This window comes from Bubalus kerabau, chromosome 5, assembly GCF_029407905.1.
Source record: "Bubalus kerabau isolate K-KA32 ecotype Philippines breed swamp buffalo chromosome 5, PCC_UOA_SB_1v2, whole genome shotgun sequence".
Lineage (NCBI taxonomy): Eukaryota > Metazoa > Chordata > Mammalia > Artiodactyla > Bovidae > Bubalus > Bubalus kerabau.
This window is the reverse complement of record NC_073628.1, coordinates 1,483,371-1,504,236: the sequence shown is the minus strand read 5'-3', so window position 1 is coordinate 1,504,236 and position 20,866 is coordinate 1,483,371. Positions and strand designations below refer to the sequence as shown.

The window sequence follows — 20,866 nt, the reverse complement described above, 5'->3', positions numbered from 1 at the left end:
CTTCCCGGCTGGCCAGGGCTGCCCCCACCTCCTGCACTCGGCACACACGCTGCCTGGCCCAGGGATCCTGAGACCCCTCGAGCACCTCGTCTCCCGCCCCACGCGGCCCCTCCTTTGCGGCCTCCCCGTCCTCTTGCTCACGGCCCTGTGCCGCCTGACCCCTCCTGTTCCCACTCACTCTCTGTCTTCACGGAGGTCCCGCTGCCCCCACCCTGCCTGGTCCATCTCTCCGCTCCTGTCTGCTCCCGTCATCCGACAGGACAGGAGCCCTGGGACCGCAGGGCATACAGCGCCTGGCTGCAGCTTCCCCTCCATGGCCTCAGAACTGCCCCGCGGGTCATGGGCAGCGGCCAGCCCTCACAGCCCCATGCCCTTGCCTTCCTGGACGGACCAGAGTCTCGTCCCCCTCAGCGGCTGCGCGTGGCCAGGGCCCCAACACCCCACCGGTCCACAGGCCGCCTGGGGTTCTCATCCTGAACCCTCACCTACAGGGGGTCAGCCCCCCCACCACCAACCTGCACTGAGCTGCTCCAAGCCCCAGGAGATGCCCCCAGGGGCCACATCCCATCTGGCCATCTCTGATACCCAGGAGCCATGAGGCGCTCTCCTGAGGCTCCCGTGGAGACGGGGTGCCAGCCCCAGGTGCCTGGCACGCTGGCCGCGCTCACTGGCTGCTCTGACCCCAGCTGGTCTGCAGGTCAGGGCTGGAGCCTGGCCTCAGCCTCGGCGCTCTGGGCTCTGGCCCTGACTGCCTGCCCAGGGGCTGGGCTGCTCCGTCCCCGTACCCCCGCCTGCTGGCTCACCCAGGCTCCCGGGACAGGACTCGCTCTGAACGCCAGACCACCTGCAGCCGGAACAGCACCATCCCCCGGGCACCCAGCCCTGCCAGGGCAGGGGCCGCCCACCCCCAGACGCGGGGCCCTGGGTGGGCTTGAGGCAGCCCCGCCCCGCGCACGCTGTGGTTTGCGGGCCTGGCTTCTCCCAGTGCCCTTGGGCCAGCTCGGCAGGCAGTGGCCACATTCCCTGCCCTCTGGCCGCCCCTCAGGGCCTCCTGGGCCAGGCTTCCTCAGGCGGGAGAGCCGGGCGTGGGAATGACCGGCGCATCCGAGACGGATGTGTGCTGAGCGCGGCAGACAGCCCGCCCCACGGGCCTCCCTGGGCAGACTGGGAGCCACCCGGCCTTGTATCAGCTCAGCCTCGCCTTACAAGGCCAAGCCCTGGATGACTGCATGGCCCACAGGATGCCCTGAGTCCAGGAGTCCTCTGGAAGTGCGTGGGCCCAGGGACCCTGGCTGTCCCTGACGGTCTACCGCATGGGCCAGGCCTGAGATGGGCCTGAGGCGGGCACTGAGACCCCCAGGGGCTGTTGGAGGGGGTGGGGGTAACTCCCTGCCACCTGGGAAGGGGCAGAGCTTGGCATGGGCGCACAGCAGGGGAAGGGGGTGAGCCCCGGGGTCCCGGCCCCCCAGCCTGAAGCCTCCTGCTGGCTGTCTACACAGCCTCGCGGCCACAGCCAGGACAAGCCAGGCTTCGCTGAGGATCCGGGTGGATTCAGCTGCCCGCACACCCTCCCAGCGCTCATGACAGCGACGTCTGGGGCCCTCTGCGGCCCCGCCCCCTGCTCCCGGGCGTCCCGGGTGAGGGCCCAGCGTGACCCGCCTGGTGAGGTGGGTGGCTGCCCGCTCCCGAGGGCACCTGTGGTGTGGCAGCCTCTGTGAGTCTGGTTCTGCCGCCCGCCAAAGGCGAGGGCCTGCCAGCCAGAAGCCTCTTAGATTCGGAGTTGGGAGTGGCATCCACATGGGCGTGCGGGTATCAGGGCCCATGCGCACTGGGTCAGGGCCTAGAGGGCATGCAGGCCTGTGCCCATCGGCCGGGTGGACAGACTATCTCCGCCACCGTTCACAAGGGACCTCCCCGCCCCCCACGGCAGGCGTTCCCAGGGGGTTCAGAGGCAGGCTGCCCTCTGTCCCTGCCCCGGCCGGTCACTTACAGGCCCGCCTTCGCCCATCTAGGTCTGTGGGGCTCACGCCCAGGCCTGCCTGGGCACTCAGCCCCACCGCACCGTCCAAGCTCCAACAGCACCTCTCGTGTGCCCCAGCATGCCCGGGCAGCAACCTGGCACTGGGTTTGGGAACGAAGCCAAAGCAACACCTGGATGACAGGTGTGCATACAGGCAGGCCCTGCCACGCCCCACTGGGCTGGACAATGTCCCTCCTGGCCTCAGTTTCCCCACTTGTTACAGGGCACTGCTGGACCTCCAGGACCGGCAGGCACCCCTTCACTCCCAGGCTGCAAGCTGGGCACAGGAGGACAGTGGCGGCCCCTCCCAGCTGCCCAGGAGTCCTCCCCGAGACGCACCTGAGGGTCCCCTGGTGAGTGGCACCAGGGAGGCCAGCAGAGCCAGCAACGGGCAGGTGTGAAGCCAGGGGCGGACCCTCGAGGGTCTGCCTGCTCGGCGAGCTCAGCGGGCACGCAAACACTCTGCGTGGCCCCGACTCTGGCCTTGTGGCCCTCAGGCCTGGCCGGGCGGGATGGGGAGAGAGCCATGCCTGTGTCTGCAGAGACCCCGCGAGCCGGAGCGGGACGGGCCAGGGTTCCTGGCTCCGCTCAGACGCTGCGGAGCCCACCTGCACACCCCGCCCCTGCCCCATCCCAAGTCAGGGCCGCAGTGGACCTGGGGTGCTGAGGGACACCCATGTCCCCAGGAGCGAGCCGTTTGCCCAGGGAGACCAGGCTGTCAGGAGGCGGGGAGCAGGCCAGCAGCCCTGTGGAAGCGGGAGGCCCTCCCTGCTCAGGAGAAGCAGAGGCGGGCTAGGTGGAGAAAGCCGCGTTTCCCCGGCCTTGGTGCCTGGAAGGGTGGAGGAGGAGAAGGGCATTGTGGGCGGCTCAAAGGGACGTGAGGCGAGGCCCCAGCGCTGCAGGGGCTCTGAGCCCACCCATGGCCCTTCGCTTCTGCTTGCTCTCCAGGACTCTGTGAGGCAGGCGCTGCGATGCCCCTACTGTGCAGAGCAGGAGACTGAGGCTCAGAGAGGGCAGGGCACTGGCCCCAAGTCCACGGACGCAGACCCAGCTTCTGCCTGTGGAGGCCTGACTCCAAGCGTGCACGCGGCCTGCGGTGCCTGCCCCCCGGGGCAGGTGCACCAAGGGCCGGCCAGGGCGGAGAATGTGGGGCCAAGTCCACCTTCACCCTCTACAAAGTAAGGGGTGACCTGATGGTCCCCAGGGCCAGCAGGACCAGAGGAGGTGGGGGATGCCTCACTGGGGCCGTGCTTGTCACCGGAGGGGGCACGGAGCTGGTGGCAGGACGCAGCGGCGGAGGAGACAGTGGGCAGGCGGCCGGGTGCCCACACACACGGGTCGGAGCCGCAGGCGCCCGGGGAGGCACCCGCGGGCACCCTGCCCTGCCCTCCACGCCCCGGCCTGGGCGGAGGGACCTACCTCAGGAGGCTCTCCAGGCCCTGTTTCCTAGAACTCCTCCTCAGGAGCGCAGAGCTGCTCATGATGCTGGTGGGCGCCCGGCTGCCCGGCGACCTGGCCTGACCCCTGCCCTGGGGCCAGAGGCTGCGGCTGCTTCTTCAGAGGCTGCTTCCCGCTGCCCCGGCTCCTCCTGCCCTGGGCTCTCTCCCCTCCTCTCTCTACCCACCCGATGCCCTTCTCGCTCTGTCTCTCCCTCTGTCTGGCCGGCTGGTCTCTGGCTCTGACACCCCCTTCCTGTTCCTCTCTCTGTCTGCGGGTCTGTGACCCTCCATCCGTCTGTCCTGGCCTTTCTGGCCCCTGGGGGTCCCCTGGGTGGGCTGCCCGCTGGCTGCCCCGGGCACCCCGAATGGCCCTGTCTGCACGGCCTCATGGGCTCTGGGGCTCCAGGCCCCTCTCCTGCACCAGGACACTTAGCAGCTGCTTCACGTTGGTCCCCAGCAACCCCCTTCTCCACCGCCTCGGCCTCATCCACCTCCACCCCCTGGCTCCTTCTGAGACTAGTAAAAATGTCAGAGGGAAACCCTCGCCACGCGGCAGCCTGGGGCCTGAGCAAGACCTGGGAGGCCTGTGCTGGGCAGGCGGCCGCCCCCTGCCCCTGTGCCCTGGCCCCCATCCTCGCCTGCCTCTCAGGGCCTGGCCCTGGCCTTCTGCTCCCTGCCCTCGCCCCCCGCCCGGCCGTCCCAGGCCAGGCCCCGCCACCTCCTGCTTGATGCCCTCCGGCCCCCCTGGTCCCACAGCCTCCTCTCTCCCTGCTGGTGTCTCTCAGTCTCTGTCTCCCTCCCTCCTCCCCCTCCCTCCTTCCCTCCCTCCTCCCCACCCTCCTCCCGTCCCTCCCTGGTCTCCATGTTCCCTTTGTTTCTTCCCAGCCCTCTGCTCCTGTTATCACCTCGAGGGGCAGGCCAGGGCACCCCGGGAATGCCGTCGGCTCCCCGGTGGGGAGGCTGCTGCCCACCCCTGCCTCTGACAGACGGCCCCAGGCGGCTCAGGGCACCGAGGCTCCTGAGGCCACTGCAGGCTCGCCCGTCGGGGCGGGACAGCCGTGCTCCCCACCAGTGGCCAGTGGCACGAGGTCAGCGCGGTGGCCTGGCCGGCAGCCCCCCTTGCCCCCCAGGCTCTGGCCGAGGCCCCAGGAGCAGCAGCCCAGCCCACTGTTCCTCCGGTTGGGCTGAGGCGCCCCTAGTGACTCACTGCGGAGCACAGTGGGCAACTGGCCTGACCGGGGAGGGCCCAACCCAGCTCGCCCTCGGGGAGTCACCGAGGGCCAGCTCCGGGCCGGGCTGCCTCGTATCCAGCAGCTCCCTGGGCTCACCCACACCCTCGACCTCCCTGAGAAGCAGATGCCACCGTAGACCTGTGCCCCAGGTGGGAAGACCAAGGCTCAGACTGGTACCTGAGGTCAGGGCCCAGCAGAGCCAGAACCAAGCCCGCCGGGAGCCTACCAGCCACCCCAGCGCCACTCCACGGCCTCTGCCTCCCTAACTTGTCTGATCTCTGATTGCACCAGGCTGCTGGGGCTGGGAGCTCATGAGGAAGTGCGAGGGGACGAAGAGTAAGGTTGGGATAAGACCAGAGAGTGGGTGGACGTGGGGTGAATCCCCGTATGTTGGAGGAAGCAGCAGCCTTCGGAGAGACTCCACGTGGGCCACAGGTCCTTGGTAACCCGGTGTGGTGCTGGCCGCTGGAGACTTTGCGGTGGGCCTTCTGGCTCAGACCGGCCCCCACACATCAGGCTGAGTCCTGTGACCCACCGCCTCCCCTTGCACAAGCCAGGAGGGGCTAGAGACTGTCCGGGGTGTACTGTAGAGGCCGCTGTGCCCACTGTGCGTCCCAGCCCCCAGCCAGAGATGCAGAGACCCCCAGATGCTGGTGGGGCGAGGAGGAGGGGGGAGAGGGGGACGGCAGGGCTGGGCTGCGGGCTGAGCCAGATCACCCCGGGAAAGGAAGCTTGCCTTTTGTTCCCATCTCAACTGGCCATATCCTCCTTGCCCCCTGCTCTTAGTTCTGGAATCCCAGCCACAGCCAGCCAGGAATGAAATGTGCCAAAGCATATTTCGTTTCAAAATAAGGAAAAATACTTCCACAGGGGAAAGGGCTGCCTTGGAGTGGTGGGAGTTTCCTGTCCCTGAAACTTAAATAGAATTGCACAATTACTTATTGGACTGATGGGTGGGAGGTATTAATAGCAAGAGTAGAACTTTGAATGCTGCAGCGAGGGTTCACAGTTTCACAACCAGGGCATGTCCCAACAGGAAACACAGGGCAGAGCACCTGACGTCAGCTTCGCCGTTTTCTCTCCATCCATCCGTCCTCCACCATCTATCATCCATCCATCATCTACCTATTCATCTGTCCATCCATCTTCCGTTCAACATCAATCCATCCATACTCAATCCATCCATCACCTATCCATCCATGCCCCATAAGTACATCCATCCATGTACTTAAAGGTCTTAATACATGTAAACCATGTAAAACCCTTAAAAGAAGCATTTAGCTAGGTATCCCTCCATTCTGAACAAAGTAACTGCTGAGCATATGTTAATTACTATTATCCACGCGTTCACCAATTTGTATATCCGTTTGCCCTGGTACCCAGCTGGTGAACTATCTGCTATTCTGTTATACATCCTTCTCTCTCTCTAAATATTCTATTGCACTTACATTCATCTAAATATCAGCATTTCACTATCTTTCCCATCCGTACATCCGTTTATATATCTGCCTATTCATCCATCCGTATGTCCACCCGTCCTCCCACCTAGCAAGTCCTACATCCACTTGTGCATGAGAACATATGTGTCTGTCCTCTCATGTACATATTTGGGCTTCCCAGGTGGCACAGTGGTGAAGAACCCACCTGCCAATACAGGAGATGCAGGAGGTGTGGATTCAATCCCTGGGTCTGGAAGATCCCCTGGAGTAGGAATTGTCAACCTACTCCAGCATTCTTGCCTGGAAAACTCCATGGGCAGAGGAGCCTGGTGGGCTACAGTCCATCAGGGTTGCAAAGAACTGGACACAGCTGAGCGACTGAGTATGCACCCACACACATGCATATTTATCCATTATTTTCCCCATCAGTCGCTCAGTCGTGTCCGACTCTGAGACCCCATGAATCGCAGCACGCCGGGCCTCCCTGTCCATCGCCAACTTCCGGAGTTTACCCAAACTCATGTCCATCGAGTCGGTGATGCCATCCAGCCATCTCATCCTCTGTCATCCCCTTCCTCTGCCTTCAATCTTTCCCTGCATCAGGGTCTTCTAATGAGTCTGCTCTTCGCATCAGGTGGCCAAAGTACTGGAGTTTCAGCTTCAGCATCAGTCCTTCCAATGAACATCTAGGGCTGATCTCCTTCAGAATGCACTGGTTGGATCAAAAGCATCAATTCTTTGGTGCTCAGCCTTCTTCACAGTCCAACTCTCACATCCATACATGAACACAGGAAAAACCATGGCCTTCACTAGACGGACCTTTGTTGGCAAAGTAATATCTCTGCTTTTCAATGTGTTATCTAGGTTGGTCATAACTTTCCTTCCAAGGAGCAAGTGTTTTTTAATTTCATGGCTGCAGTCAACATCTGCAGTGATTTTGGAGCCCAAAAAAATAAAGTCTGACACTGTTTCCACTGTTTCCCCATCTATTTCCCATGAAGTGATGGGACCAGATGCCATGAACTTAGATTTCTGAATGTTGAGCTTTAAGCCAACCTTTTCACTCTCCACTTTCACTTTCATCAAGAGGCTCTTTAGTTCCTCTTCACCTTCTGCCATAAGGGTGGTGTCATCTGCGTATCTGAGGTTATTGATATTTCTTCCAGCAATCCTGATTCCAGCCTGTGATTTGTCAACCCCAGAATTTTGCATGATATACTCTGCCTATCATGTATGGATGTGAGAGTTGGACGATAAAGAAAGCTGAGTACAGAAGAATTGATGCTTTTGAAGTGTGGTGTTGGAGAAGACTCTTGAGAGTCCCTTGGACTGTAAGGAGAGCCAACGAGTCAATCCTAAAATACACCAGTCCTGAATATTCATTGAAAGGGCTGATGCTGAAGCTGAAACTCCAATACTTTGGCCACCTGATGCGAAGAGCCAACTCATTAGAAAAGACCCTGATGCTGGGAAAGATTGAAGGCAGGAGGAGAAGGGGACGACAGAGAATGAGATGGTTGGATGGCATCACTGACTCAATGGACATGAGTTTGAGTAAACTCTGGGAATTGGTGATGGACAGGGAAGCCTGGCATGCTGCAGTCGATGGGGTCGCAAAGACTCGGACACGACTGAGTGACTGAACTGAATTGAATAAGTTAAATAAGTAGGGTGACAATAAACAGCCTTAACATACTTCTTTCCCAATTTTGAATCAATCAGCTATTCCATGTAAGGTTCTAACTGTTGTTTCTTGACCTGCACCCAGGTTTCTCAGGAGACAGATAAGGTGGTCTGGTATTCCCATCTCTTTAAGGATTTTCCAGTTGGTTGTGATCTACACAGTTAAACGCTTTTTTGTAGTCAATGAAGCAGAAGTAGATGTTTTTATGGAATTCCTTGCTTTCTCTATGATCCAACAGATAGCAATTTGATTTCTGGTTCCTCTGACATTTCTAAACCCAGCTTTTACGTCTGGAAGTTCTCAGTACACATAATGCTCAACCCTAGCTTGCAGGATTTTGAGCATAACCTTACCATCATGGAAATGAGTGCAGTTGTCTGGTAGCTCGAGCATTCTTTGGCATTACCCTTCTTTGGGACTAGAATGAAAACTGACCTTTCCAGTCCTGTGGCCACTACTGAGCTTTTCAAATTTGATGGCATATTGAGTGCAGCACTTTAACAACACCATCTTTTAGGATTTGAAACAGTTCAACTGGCATTCCATCACCTCCACTAGCTTCGTTCATGTGATGCTTCCTAAGGCCCACTTGACTTCACACTCCAGAATGTCTGACTCTAGGTAAGTGATCACACCATCATGATTATCTGAGTCATTAAGAACTTTTTTGTACAGTTTTTCTGTGCATCCTTGCCACCTCTTCTTAATATCTTCTGCTTCTATCAGGGCCATACCGTTCTGTCCTTTATTGAGCCCATCTTTGCATGAAATATTCCCTTGGTATCTCTAATTTTCTTGAGGAGATCTCCAGTCTTTCCCATTCTGTTGTTTTCCTCTATTTCTTTGTACTGATCACTGAAGAAGGCTTTCTTATCTCCTTGCTATTCCTTGGAACTCCGCATTCAGATGGGTATATCTTTCCTTTTCTCCTTTGCCTTTAGCTTCTCTTCTTTTCTCAGCTATTTGTAAGGCGTCCTCAGATAACCATTTTGCCTTCTTGCATTTCTTTTTCTTTGGGATGATTTTGGTCACCACCTCCTGTACAATGTTATGAACCTCTGTCCATAGTTCTTCAGGCACTCGGTCTATCAGATCTAATCCCTTGAATCTATTTGTCACTTCCACTGTGTAATCATAAGGGATTTGGTTTAGGTCAATCTTGAATGACCTATTGGTCATAGCTGCGTGGCTTACTTTCTTCAATTTAAGCCTGAATTTTGCAGTAAGGAGCTAATGATCTGAGCTTCAGTTAGCTTGAAGTCTTGTTTTGCTGACTGTAGAGAACTTCTCCATTTTTGGCTGCAAAGAATATAACCAATCTGATTTTGGTATCGACCATTTGGTGATATCCATGTGTAGAATTGTCTCTTGTGTTGTTGGAAAAGGGTGTTTGCTATGACCAGTGTATTCTTTTGACAAAATTCTGTTAGCCTTTGCCCTGCTTTATTTTGTACTTGAAGATCAAACTTGCCTGTTAGTCCATGTACCTCTTGGCTTCCTACTTTTGCATTCCAATCCCCTGTAACGGAAAGGACATCTTTTCTTGGTGTCGGTGTTAACTGGTCAACTTCAGCTTCTTCAGCATCAGTGGTCGGGGCATAGATGTGGTTGGGGCATAGTGTGATGTTGAATGGTTTGCCTTGGAAAGGAACCAAGATCATTCTGTCATTTTTTGAAATTGCACCCAAGTACTGCATTTCAGACTTTTTTGTTGACCATGAGGGCTATTCCATTTCTTCTAGGGATTCTTGCCCACAGTAGTAAACATAACGGTCATTTGAATTAAATTTGCCGCTCATAAAAACCTACTAATTATGTGTATCCATCTGCATTTATCTGTCCAGTTATTCATCTATAACATCACATTTATCCGCCCATACACTAACGCCATTCCTACGTCTATCTGCAAACTCATCCACCCATCATCTATCTACCTATCCGTTCATTCACACATCCATCCACACACTCATCCACCCATCCATCTACCCATCCATCCACCCATAATTTACCCATCCATTTAATCAACTTCCATCTCTCCACCTATCCATTCATCCATCCACCCACCCATTATCAATCCATTTTTACATCCAGCCATCCAGCCATCTACCTACCCACCAATCAATCCACACATCATCCATCCATCCAAACATCCCTCCGTTCATGCATTTATCAATCTACTCATTCGCTCATCCATCCATCCATCCATCCGTCCATCCATCCATCCATCCATCCACCCACCCATCCAACTGTTCTCTCATCCATAAATCACTTATTCCTTCTCTCCGTCCCCTCATTCACCCATCATCCACAAGTCCATTCATCCCACCATCCCTCCTCTCAACATCCATCTATCCACCCACTCTTTCATCCACTCATCCATCCACCATCCAGCCAGCCAGCCAGCCCACCATTCTGCACCCATTCATCCACCCACCCATTTACCCAACCAACCACTCATCCACTCAGCCGTTCATTCATCCATTCACCTATTCACTCATCCGTCTGTCCATCTGTCCTTCCATCCACCTATTCACTCATCATCTGCTTACCCATCATCCATTTATTCATCCACCCCTCATCCTTCCATCCACCCATTCTTTACTCATCCATTCACTTATCCATCCCTCCATCTACCCACCTACCCACCATTTATCTATCCACCCATCCATCCGCCCATCCATCCACACCTCTATCCCTTTACACACCAGCCATCCATCTATTCCTCACTCATCCATCCATCCCTCCGTCCACCTGTTATCCATCTATCCATCCATCCACCAGCTAGTGGTTCCTACTTCCTATTATCCATCTATCCACCCATCCATCCACCCATCCCTCCACACCTCTATCCTTTTACCCACCACCCATCCATCTACTCCTCACTCATCCATCTATCCATCCATCCACCAGCTGGTGGTTCCTACTTCCTATTATCCATCTATCTACCCATCCATCCACCCATCCCTCCACACCTCTATCCTTTTACCCACCACCCATCCATCTACTCCTCACTCATCCATCCATCTCTCCATCCACCTATTATCCATCTATTCATCCATCCACCAGCTAGTTGTTCCTGCTTCCTATTATCCATTTATCCACCCATCCATCCGCCCATCCTCCACACCTCTATCCTTTTACCCACCACCCATCCATCTACTCCTCACTCATCCATCCATCTCTCCGTCCACCTATTATCCATCTATTCATCCATCCACCAGCTAGTTGTTCCTGCTTCCTACCTTTCTTTTCATTTATACTTTTCTCTTGTTGAGTCTTTTTATCCTTTTTTCTTTCTTCTGTGACTAAGACGTGGTTCATAAACTTGTGGCTATAGAAGATAAAGGCGCATACCCTCTCCCCAGTAAGGTTAGTGCCACAACAGAACTTAAATAGGGACTGGGGAGGGAGGGATCTGTCCTCTTGTTTAGACATTCTCACACACACCCACACATGCTTACAGAGCTGTATCTCAGTGAAAGGTGCATCGGGGACTTCCCTGATGGTCCAGTGGTTAAGATTCCGCCTTGCAGTGCGGGGGTCACAGGTCCAGGGACTAAGATCCCACATGCCGCAGAGTAACTAAGCCCACACTGCAGCTACTGAGCCCCAGGCCCTGGAGCCCATGTGCTGCCTGGGGAGTCCGTGCGCCAGAACGAAAGATTCACATGATCACTGAAGATCCTGCGTGCTGCCACTAAGCCCAGTAAAGCCAGATCAGTGAATTGAAAAAAAAAAAAAAAGATGTACCAGACAGTGAGAGCCCGTGAGGGACAGAGTGTGAAGAGGGGTCAGGGCTGGTGGTCTCAGTGGCAGTGGCCCCTGGGTGACTCCGGAGTCTCATCTGTCTCATGTGTGCCTCAGTCCAGCAAGGGCAGAGGGGCCAGCGTGCTGTGGTGGGAATCCCATGAAGCTGGGCTTTGGGGAGGGGCTGGGACCAGGAGAAAGGCCCGCGCTGTCTTTCCAGATCCCACTAGAATCAACTGGCTGGATCCATCTGTCCCAAGTCCCACTTCTGTTTTAAAGAGGAGAGGGTGCGTGGGCAGCCTTGGGACCCAGAAGGGAAGCCATCTACAGAGCAGGTCCTCTCCCGGAGGGGCACAGACCCCTTTGGAGTGAGGGACTGTGTTTTCCCCCGGGGGGCGTAAAGGGGCAGCGTCTGAGGCCCCACCTCCCAGGAACAGAGTCGGGCAGCGACCCTCTCCCAGTCTTCACTCACCCGGGGGACAGTGGGGAGGCTGAGGCTGCACCCCCCGCAACTCCCTGCCAGCTCTGCCTGCTGACCACTGTGTCCTCCTGCCCCCAGCTCTGGCCCTGCTCCAGGCTCCTGCGGGGCGAGGCGCACCCAGCTCCCAGGTTCCCAGACAGCCGCTCCCCACCAGCCAGGGGACCAGACAGTGCTCCCTCCTCCACCCACCCGCTCCCACCTTCCTGGCTCAGAGGCGGGGAGCTGACAGACGGGCCTGACCCCAGGAAAGGGCCAGGGCTTTCCTCTCCCATCACCCCCCACCCCTTATCTGCCTGTGTCTGGCACTGCAGGGCTGTGCTGGCCGGTGAGGAGGCCTGATTTTCCCCATCCCCTTATCTCCTGTAAACTCCACACCCTCACAGGCCGGCCCAGCCCCCTCCCTCCAGGCTCCCGTGTGTGAGGGGAGGTGTGAGGGGCTTCCCTTTGGCTGAGCTTTCCCAGGGCCTGCACCCTGCCTGTGCCTTCCCTGCTGGATCTCCACTCATCATGGCAGCGAGTCTGACTCAGGCTTGGGGAGGTTTGGCAACTGCCCTCCCTGGTGGCCTTGTGGCCCAGGCCCCCTCCCAACTCCCTTCTCCAAGAAGGCCTTGAGCAGCCAGCGGAAAGAGGACCCCGAGATGCACAGGGCTGGGGCTGGGCCTGGGGGAGAAGCTGTGGGAACCTCTCCAGGGGGCCCTGGAGAGGACCTGATCCCCCTGCCGGTGCCGAACCCCATCTCTGCTTTGGGGGTGGACCCCAGGGTGTCTTCTGAGTTGTGCTGTATTTGGGGTGGCTCTCCACGTCCCAGAAAACCCAGGAGGCACTAGTGTGCGGGATTTCTGAGGGCCTCTGAGGGCATCCCAGCCAGCTCTGGGTCCCCCTGACTCCTCATTGGATCTCAGGGGGCCTGGGCCCCTTCAGGAGAGCAGATGCTCAGAGCCGGTGCCCAGCTGCCCTCCAGCAGCGGGTGCAGCCCTCAAGCCTCAGCTCTGCCTGTGGAAAGGGGGCCCTGGCACCGGCCTGCCTGGCTGGGCAATGAGCATCTTGGTTTCCAGTGCTCAGTGAGGCCGGCTCAGGCTGAGCGATGACTGTGCCCTTGAGGGAACTGAGGCCTCGGGGTGGGGTGCAGTCACCCCAGAAAGTCCCGGGCCAGGCGCAGCGGTTGGCACCATCTGCCCTGGGGCTTTGGGCCCACCCAGCGCCTGCCCTGGGTCAGAACCGAGGAAGGCAAAGGCGGCGCTCAGGGCTGGCCCGGGGGGCTTCTTGCCTCTGCCCAGGGCGGGCTGGCCCTCGCTCTGGGCCCTGCGAGGGGTGCTGCTGCAGAGGCGGGCCAGGGGGCTTCTTGCCACTGCCCAGGGGGGCTGGCCCTTGCTCCGGGCCCTGCGAGGGGTGCTGCTGCAGAGGCAGGCGGGGCTGGGGGGCGTGGGGGAGGGCAGCGCTGCCTCGACCCACAGTACCCCTCTGGCAGGGGCCGCCCATCCTGGCCCCAAGACCCCCCTGGTTCTGCCCTGGCGGCTCCAGGATTGTTCTCTGAGGAGGCAGATGGGGACCAGGAAGGGGGTGGGGAGGCAGGGAAGGGTTTCCGGCTTCCCAAGTCTGCAGGGTGGGCCCTGCAATGACTTCCCCAAGTGTGTGAGAAGGTCCTCTCCCTCCCCCGCACCGAGGAGGGGATGTGAAGGGTCCAGATGGAGGCGGGAGGAGGCGCAGAAGGAAGGCATCCATCATCTGCGCTGAGCTCAGCCTTCCCGCTCCCCTGGGAAATTTCCGGGCGCCCGAGACCCCTGACCTGGGGGAGGAGGAGATGAGGCCCACCTGGGGGTCCTGAGGCCTGACCCAGCTCTGACTGCCGCCCCCGGATCTGGGCTGGAGGCCGGGAGAGGAGCCCCAGTGTGTGGCCCCCATCCCTCCGCCCCATCAGCCCGCGCAGTTGAGGGGGGCCGTCCGCCTTTCTGAGCGGGCTTCAGCGCCATTCGCTACTCCAGGCCGTGTACCCAACTGTACCAGGTGGTGCTGGGCCTGCTGGGAGGGCAAGTGGGTGACAGGGACAGTCGTGGGGTGCCTGGGGGTCCCCACCCAGGGCCTCTCCGGTGCCACGGGCCCCTCCCACCCTGGCTCCCTTGGCCGGACGGACATGTTCGAGGCCTCCGGGCCAGCTCGGCCCTTCCTCCACTGCCCGCTGCCTCGTGGGGACCAGCGGCCTTTGTCCTGCAGATCCTGCAGTGCAGAAGGCAGGCTCGATAGGGCCTGTAGAGACAGATGGCTCAGAGAGGGGGCCTGCAGGCTGTCCCCCCGCCACCCGCCTGCCCCCTGAGCTTGGCACACGGAGCAGTGAGGGGGGCAGCGTCACCTGAGCGGGGATCACACCCTATCTGGAGGGCTGGGAGGGGGACAGTGGCCTGGGGGTCAGGGAGACACCCACTCACCCTATCCCAGCCCTGCCTGAGGAGGGACAGACCCAAGCTCTATGTGGGCCCCCACTGTGGGCAGTGGCAGATGCAAAGGGAACCTGGGGTAGGGGACACCTGGGGAGGGGAGCTCAGAGGAAACTTTGGAAGCCTGGGGAGGGAGTGAGGCTGCCAGGGAGGTTGAGGAGGGTCCTGTTCAAAGTCTGCAATGATTCCAGCACCTTCCAGAATGCGGAAGGGCTGGGAAGGCCAGTCTGTGGGGCAGTGAGGGCCGTGCGGCCGGGGCAGCAGTGGCCGCCCCGGGGTATGGGTCATGCTGCTCCGTGGCACACGGTTCCATGAGTGGAAGGACATGGTCCCATGGCTTGTGGACAAAGAGTGTGGCCAGGGAAGGGGCAGGGGTCTGCAGGCCACCCTGTCGTCCCAGCCAACCGGGGAGGTGCAGGGCTGCAGCTGGGGGATGCGGGGGAGGTGGGGAGGGGCCCGGGATGCTGCCTGCGGGTGGTGGCAGGCACAGGGAGGACCAGCGTGCTCTGGCCTGGCCTCGGGGAGGGCTGGGGCACTCATGGGCCTCCCAGGCATCTGGGGCGGTTGGAGGCGGCCCGTCTCGTGCTGGAGCAGCCTGAGGGGACTTGCCCTGGACCCACCGACCTGATGGCTCTGTTGTGGGTGGCCAGCGGGGGCTGGGAGACAGACCTTGGCCATCTCTGAGCTTTGCTCTCTGTCCCAGCAGACCCTGGCCCTCCGGGGGGCTCCCGGGAGGGGCTTCCCAGCTGCGGGTCCCCTGCCTAGGCGTCGGGGACTTCTCTGTCACCCCAGACAGGAAAATCCCCGCTTCCCTTCATCACCTTGTGAAACGAGAACCACCCCCCCCACCCCCCGGCCCTGGGTCTCAGTTTCATTCTGAAAGGTCAGGACGTGCACCGTGCCAGGGGGTGGATGTCAGGGGCACCCAGCTCCTGGGCAGGGGGTGTCTCTGGACTGGTCCTCCCGCCAAGCGCCCGACAGACCCCGAACCCCAGGGACAGGCCCCGGCAAGTCACCCAGCCCGGGGCTAGTGGCCATTGCCTCCGTCGCCCCCTCTCCTCCGCGTGCGCGACAGCCGAGGAGGGGGGTCAAGGATGGGGCCAAGAAGTGGGCAGGCCCCTGCCAGGCCACACAAGTCGTGCCCTTCTATGGGCATGCGGCGGCCGGAGGCACATGGGAGCCTGGGCCGGGTGGCGCTGACGTGAAGAGCCGTTCCCGAGCGAGGACACAGCTGTTCCCATCACCTGCTCCGTGCGGCGTGCTGGCCCCGCAGGAGGACAGGCTGCCTCCTTGGGGCGCCAAGCCTGGGTCATGCCTCTCTCCCCTCCTCTATGGCAAGCGGCGGGTCCTGCTTGACACCCCCCGGCTACCCCGACAGCCCGGGGCGGGCAGGTGCCCCCTGACCCCCCCAGACCCCAGCTGCCCCTGTCCCCCAGGACTCAGCCCCATGCCCCCACCCAGGGCTCCCCTGGAACTCGGCCGGGAGGAGACGCCCTCGCACCGCCTCCACCTGCCTGTGCGTGCGCCTCGCCATCAGCTCCAGCATCCCTTCCTCCTCAATAAAAGCATCATCGTGGAACCGGGTACCACTGCCTCCAGCCTCCCACGGGAGAGCTGGGGGCAGAATCCACTCTGCAAGGAAGCCCTGCGGCCGCGGGGAGCCCGGCCTGTGGTGGCTCGGCCAGCGGGGGTCCTAGTAGGCCGGCTGGCTTTCCCTTCGCCCACCCCCCACAGTGGCTCTGGAGCAAGTCGGGGGTGGCTGGTCAGGTCCACCTCAGTCCTGTGGCTTTGAGCATCTCACCCCTTCCCTCTGCTCCTTCCTTTCTGCCATCCTCCCGCTGGGCCCCTGGTCTCTCTCCACACGGCTGCCCATGCCTCAACCATTTGTCCGCCCACAAGCCCTGGCCACTCCCGTGTGCAGCCCCTGCACCCTAGGACCGTCAGACCCCCACAGCCAGGGACCCCGCCTCCCCCCGTCTCAGGTGGGGGTGCTCCACAGAGCCTGGCGGCCTCCTGCAGATGCCCACGTCACCAGCGTCCCTTCCCATCTCTGGCTGTGCCCACGCGCAGCCCACCCAAAGCCCCGCCTGCCGGGCACTCAGACACTGCAGCGCTCTCTGCCTCCTCAACCCCAGCGGAGCAGGGCGGCCCGGGAGAGGGCCTAGTCAGACTCCCAGCACAGGCTTCGAGGCTCCCGAGGCTGAGCAACCCCTCTTGGCCAGGCCTCCTGGACAGGACCCGCCCCACCTCCTGCCCTCACCGTCTCTGCCCTGCCTGCCCGAGGCCTGGGCTCTTCCCTGGGCATCCAGCCCGCCTGGAGCCCGGTTCGCATCCCGCTGGCGGGTGGGTGAACCCCCCTTTCCCAGCGAGGCCCAGCTGCAGCGGTAGACGGAAGAGGCATCTAGCTGCCCGGGCAGGGTGGGGACAGGGACCCAGGAAGACGCCCTGCAGCCTGTGAGCCGCATCCGGACCCGCTGTGCCGCAGACCTCGGGTTAAGCGCAGCCCCACAACATGCAGATGCAAAGGCTTGTGCGGGCCTGAGCGTGCGTATGGCCTGGCCGGGCCTTACCCTGTGTCTTCTTCTGCCAGCAGCTCCCGCCGCTCCTCGGAGCCGGGGTGGCCGGGAGCCTCCGCCATCGGTCCTCACTGTGCGTGTGAGCTGCAGCTCTGGGCACTTCCTGGGGCGGCCGCCCTGGAGCCCCCACCCCCAGCCAGGTTTCACTTCCCCCTTCCGGCTGCAGGTTGAGGTTTGGAGCGCATCAGGGCTGGGGTTGGGGTGTTGTTTTCTAATCTGTTGCTGCAAGAGGAGAAGAGAAAAAAAACACGAGTCACCAGGAAGCGTTAAGCAAGTTGCAGGGGCCTGGAGGGCCCAGAGGCGGAGGTGAGGCTCAGGTGCAGGGTGTGGGGGCTGGGACCCCGCACGGGAGCCCCACACCCACCCACGGTCCCGGCCTCGAAGTCCACCTCTGCACGGCTGCTGTTCCCAGGCAGAGGGCACGGCCCGGTCCTGAAGCCTCCACGTGAAGCCTGGTGACCTCCCTGGGTGGCGTCTCCTGCGTGCGCTCCCAGAGCATGGTCCCCTATCCCGAGCCTTGGGCCATGGGCTGGCTCACGCCTCATTGGTCCCTGCTCTCCAGACTTCTGGGGCCCAGCCTGAGCTGCCCTGCCTCCAGGTGCCCCCTCACCCACCCCTGCGTTTGCTCACAGTTTCTTGACTTTCCTCAACTGTTGGGGCCTCTCTGCTGCCCCTGGACTCTGCCAGGCCCCATGGCCGGGGGACTCGGGACTGGCCCGCACCACCAAGTGTTCACCAGACTCTGGGGCCCTCCACAGCGTGTCCTCTCTGCCCTTCCCCACCCTCGAAGGCCCAGAAACAACGGATCCCTCCTGTGGAGGGGTTGAACTGTGTCCCCAAATCTGTAGGCTGGAGTCCCGCTGGCCAGCACCCTAGAACGGGACCTTATTTGGAAATAGGGTCTTTGTAGATGCAATCAGTTAAGATGAGGTCACTAGGTCATAATTCAGGATGACTGATGTCTGTACAAAAAGGGGAAACTTGGAGGCAGACTCTGGCCTGTCGGGAGACACCAACTGAATATGAAAGCAAGGTGGGGGTGGTGCGCCTCAAACCGAAAAGCCCCAGGAAACCACCAGCCACGGGAGGGGCCGGGAGGAGCCCCTGTGACAACTGGGTCCCCACCTTGGGCTCCAGGACAGGAGGTGTGGGAGCCGCTCCAGGACGCTCACACCCCTGCCTCCTGCTGTGTGTCCAGCAAAGAGGCCCCAACACTTGCTGAAGCCGGAGGGTGAGAGACACCCTGCTTCCACGCCTGGGAGGTGGGGGCCCATGGCAGCCGCGCCCGAGGGTGCTCCAGGGCTCTGGGGCCCATGGGGGGCAGCGTCCCCTCGCTCACCGGGTCTCCTTGGCTGCATCTCGCTCTGCCACCCTCTCCCCTCCTGAGGTCCAGCTCCTGCCCTGAGGTTCTGCCCGACCCCGCGTTCAGCTCCCCTCCCTGTCCCGGGGCCGGCCAGCTGCTGACCATGCCTCCAGCCTCCCTTGCTCCCTTCACCCCGTTTCTGTGTGCGTGTGCTAGAACCTCACAGTGCCAGGCACAAATGCCCCGGGCCCGCCCTCCTCACACCTCTACCCCTTCCTCCACTCTGCCAGGTCCAGCCCATGCGCGAGAGGCAGACGGCACCCCTGGTGATCCAGCGTCCGAGTCCCAGGGCCCCTATGCCCCACTGGGGCGCAGGTGAGGAGAGCTGGCCTTCCTTGGAAGAGCTCAGGGTCCACCCAGGAAGCAGACATGCCATCAATCACACAGACTCCAGAGGGGCCTTCAGGAGGCAGAGGCCATGCTCAGCCCCTGCTCGCTTCCAGCCCGGCGCAGTCTCCAGCGACACGAAGGATCAGGGGCAACGATGAGTCCTACGGGAGGGCGGGGTGGGTACCAGGGAGGCCTCTAGCCCCTGAGGTGCTGAGCTAAGGTGTGCAGGTCCTGAGGGGTTGGCCGGGAGGAGGTCTGGGCGAGGCAGACGGGGGCAGGAGGGCCCAGGTGCACTGACTAAGCCTGCGGGACGCCCAGGCAGACCACCCTGGGGAGGCTGGGCCACGGACGAGGTGGCCTCCGAGGCCCAGGTGACACAGGTCCCTGGGGAAAGCAGGGTCAGGACCACACCCTCCAATGACCCAGTGATGAGATGCTGGGGGCGCAGGTGGTGAATGACAGTGGGTGGGGTGAGTGAGGAGCAGGGGTCAAAATCAGGGAAGTGGTCGGCGCAGGGCCAGGTCAAGGCAGAAGAGGGTGACGCAGGTCTGATCCGGTGGGAGTGCTGACGGTGTCCTTGTAGGAAGAGGTGGTCAGGGCTCAGACACACTCAGAGGGCGACCCTGGAGGACGTGAGGAGGGGACGGCCATCCGCACACCCAGGAGAGGGGCCTCAGGAGGGCAAGCCCCTCCCGCACCTGGATCTGGGATTCTGGCTTCCAGGCCTGGAGACGTGAGTCTTGCTGTTGGACTTGCTGGGCTGTGCTTCACCTTCGTCGGTGCCCTGGACGCTGACTCAGGGATGTGCCAGCCAGGGAAGGAAGGAGTGGTCGTAACAAACAGCCCCACACCTCGGGGCTTAGCTCCAAGAGTGCTTCACTCTCAGCCCCATCCAGGTGGGAGGGGAGGGGGCCCGCACTCATCCTGGAGCCCCAGGCCCCTCCTCTGAGGACCTTGGAGCACCGGCTGGCAGGGGAGGAGTGGAGAGACCATGAGAGAGGCTGGGGACGGGAGGTGAGAAGTCGGGGCTCCTGGAGGTGCTGGGGACCCAGGCATGGCATCAGCGAGCACAGACAGGAGGTGGGAGAAGGTTGGGTCTTGGGAGGATCCGGACACAGATGCCAACTGCAGAAACCCCAGCAGAGGCGTCCTGTGGGGTTTGTATGGGTGTGGGCACAGCAGGGAGATGCTGGGAGAGAGACGGTTGGCGGTGAGCAGGCCGGAGGGAGGCCCGGGGTCTCCAGCTGCACTGTGACCTCCTTATGCGCTCAGGCTTCCTCGCGCGCGAGTGTGCATGACGCTGGGCGGGCTTTACTCGGGGACGAGCTTCAGGGTTTGGTGGTGCAGCTCCCCCAACCCCGTGCTCCCACATCAGGTGAGCTGGGCCCTGGGGTCCTGGCCTGGGGACAGAAAGGGCCAGGGAGTCTGCAAGGGGGGAGGGGGGCAGGCCAGAGGGAGGCCAGGAAGGATGACCGTTGGGCAGACAGAGTGTGTCCACACTGAGCAGTTGCACCGAGAGGCCAGGTCAGGTGGGGGCCCAGGGGCGGCAGGTGGGCTACAGGAGCCACCGGAGACAGGTGAGGGTTGAGGAGACAGGGGAGGAGACAAGGGTGTCTGTGCACACACGTGACCCCTGATGGGGGCTGGGGGTCAGGCCGAGGGGTGTGGCTGGGACCCCTGGGCACCTGGCTGGGTCTCCCTGCAAGGGGGGCAGCTTCAGTGAGCCTGGAATTGCCAGAAAGCCAAAGAATGTTCAAAGCACCGTCCAGTTGCACTCGTTTCACATGCTAGCAAGGCCATGCTCAAAGTCCTCCAAGCTAGGCTTTAGCAGTATGTAAACCAAAAACTTCCAGATGTATGAGCTTTAGAAAAGGCAGAGGAACCAGAGATCAAATTGCCAACATTCGTTGGACGATAGAAAAAGCACAGGAATTCCAGAAAAACATCTACTTCTGCTTCATTGACTACAAGAAGGCCTTTGACTGTGTGGATCACAACAAACCGTGGAAAATTCTTCAAGAGATGGAACTACCAGACCACCTTATCTGTCTCCCAAGAAACCTGCATGCAGATCAAGAAGTAACAGTTAGAACTGGACATGGAACAACAGACTGGTTAAAAAT

The 20,866-nt window shown here is 60.5% G+C and overlaps 1 protein-coding gene across 4 annotated transcripts in view; it reads right to left on the bottom strand.

Annotated features, from left to right (window-relative positions):
- Positions 1-17,263, bottom strand: part of LSP1 (lymphocyte specific protein 1) — a 38,453-nt gene extending 21,190 nt beyond the window's left edge. Inside the window, exon 1 of one of the 4 annotated variants that reach the window (XM_055580520.1) lies at positions 17,045-17,263. In XM_055580520.1, the coding sequence (XP_055436495.1) occupies positions 17,045-17,112 (68 nt within the window). In that variant the 5' untranslated portion in view covers positions 17,113-17,263. The other 3 variants (XM_055580521.1, XM_055580522.1, XM_055580523.1) reach the window with 3 other exon arrangements.
- Between the last annotated feature and the right edge of the window lie 3,603 nt (positions 17,264-20,866).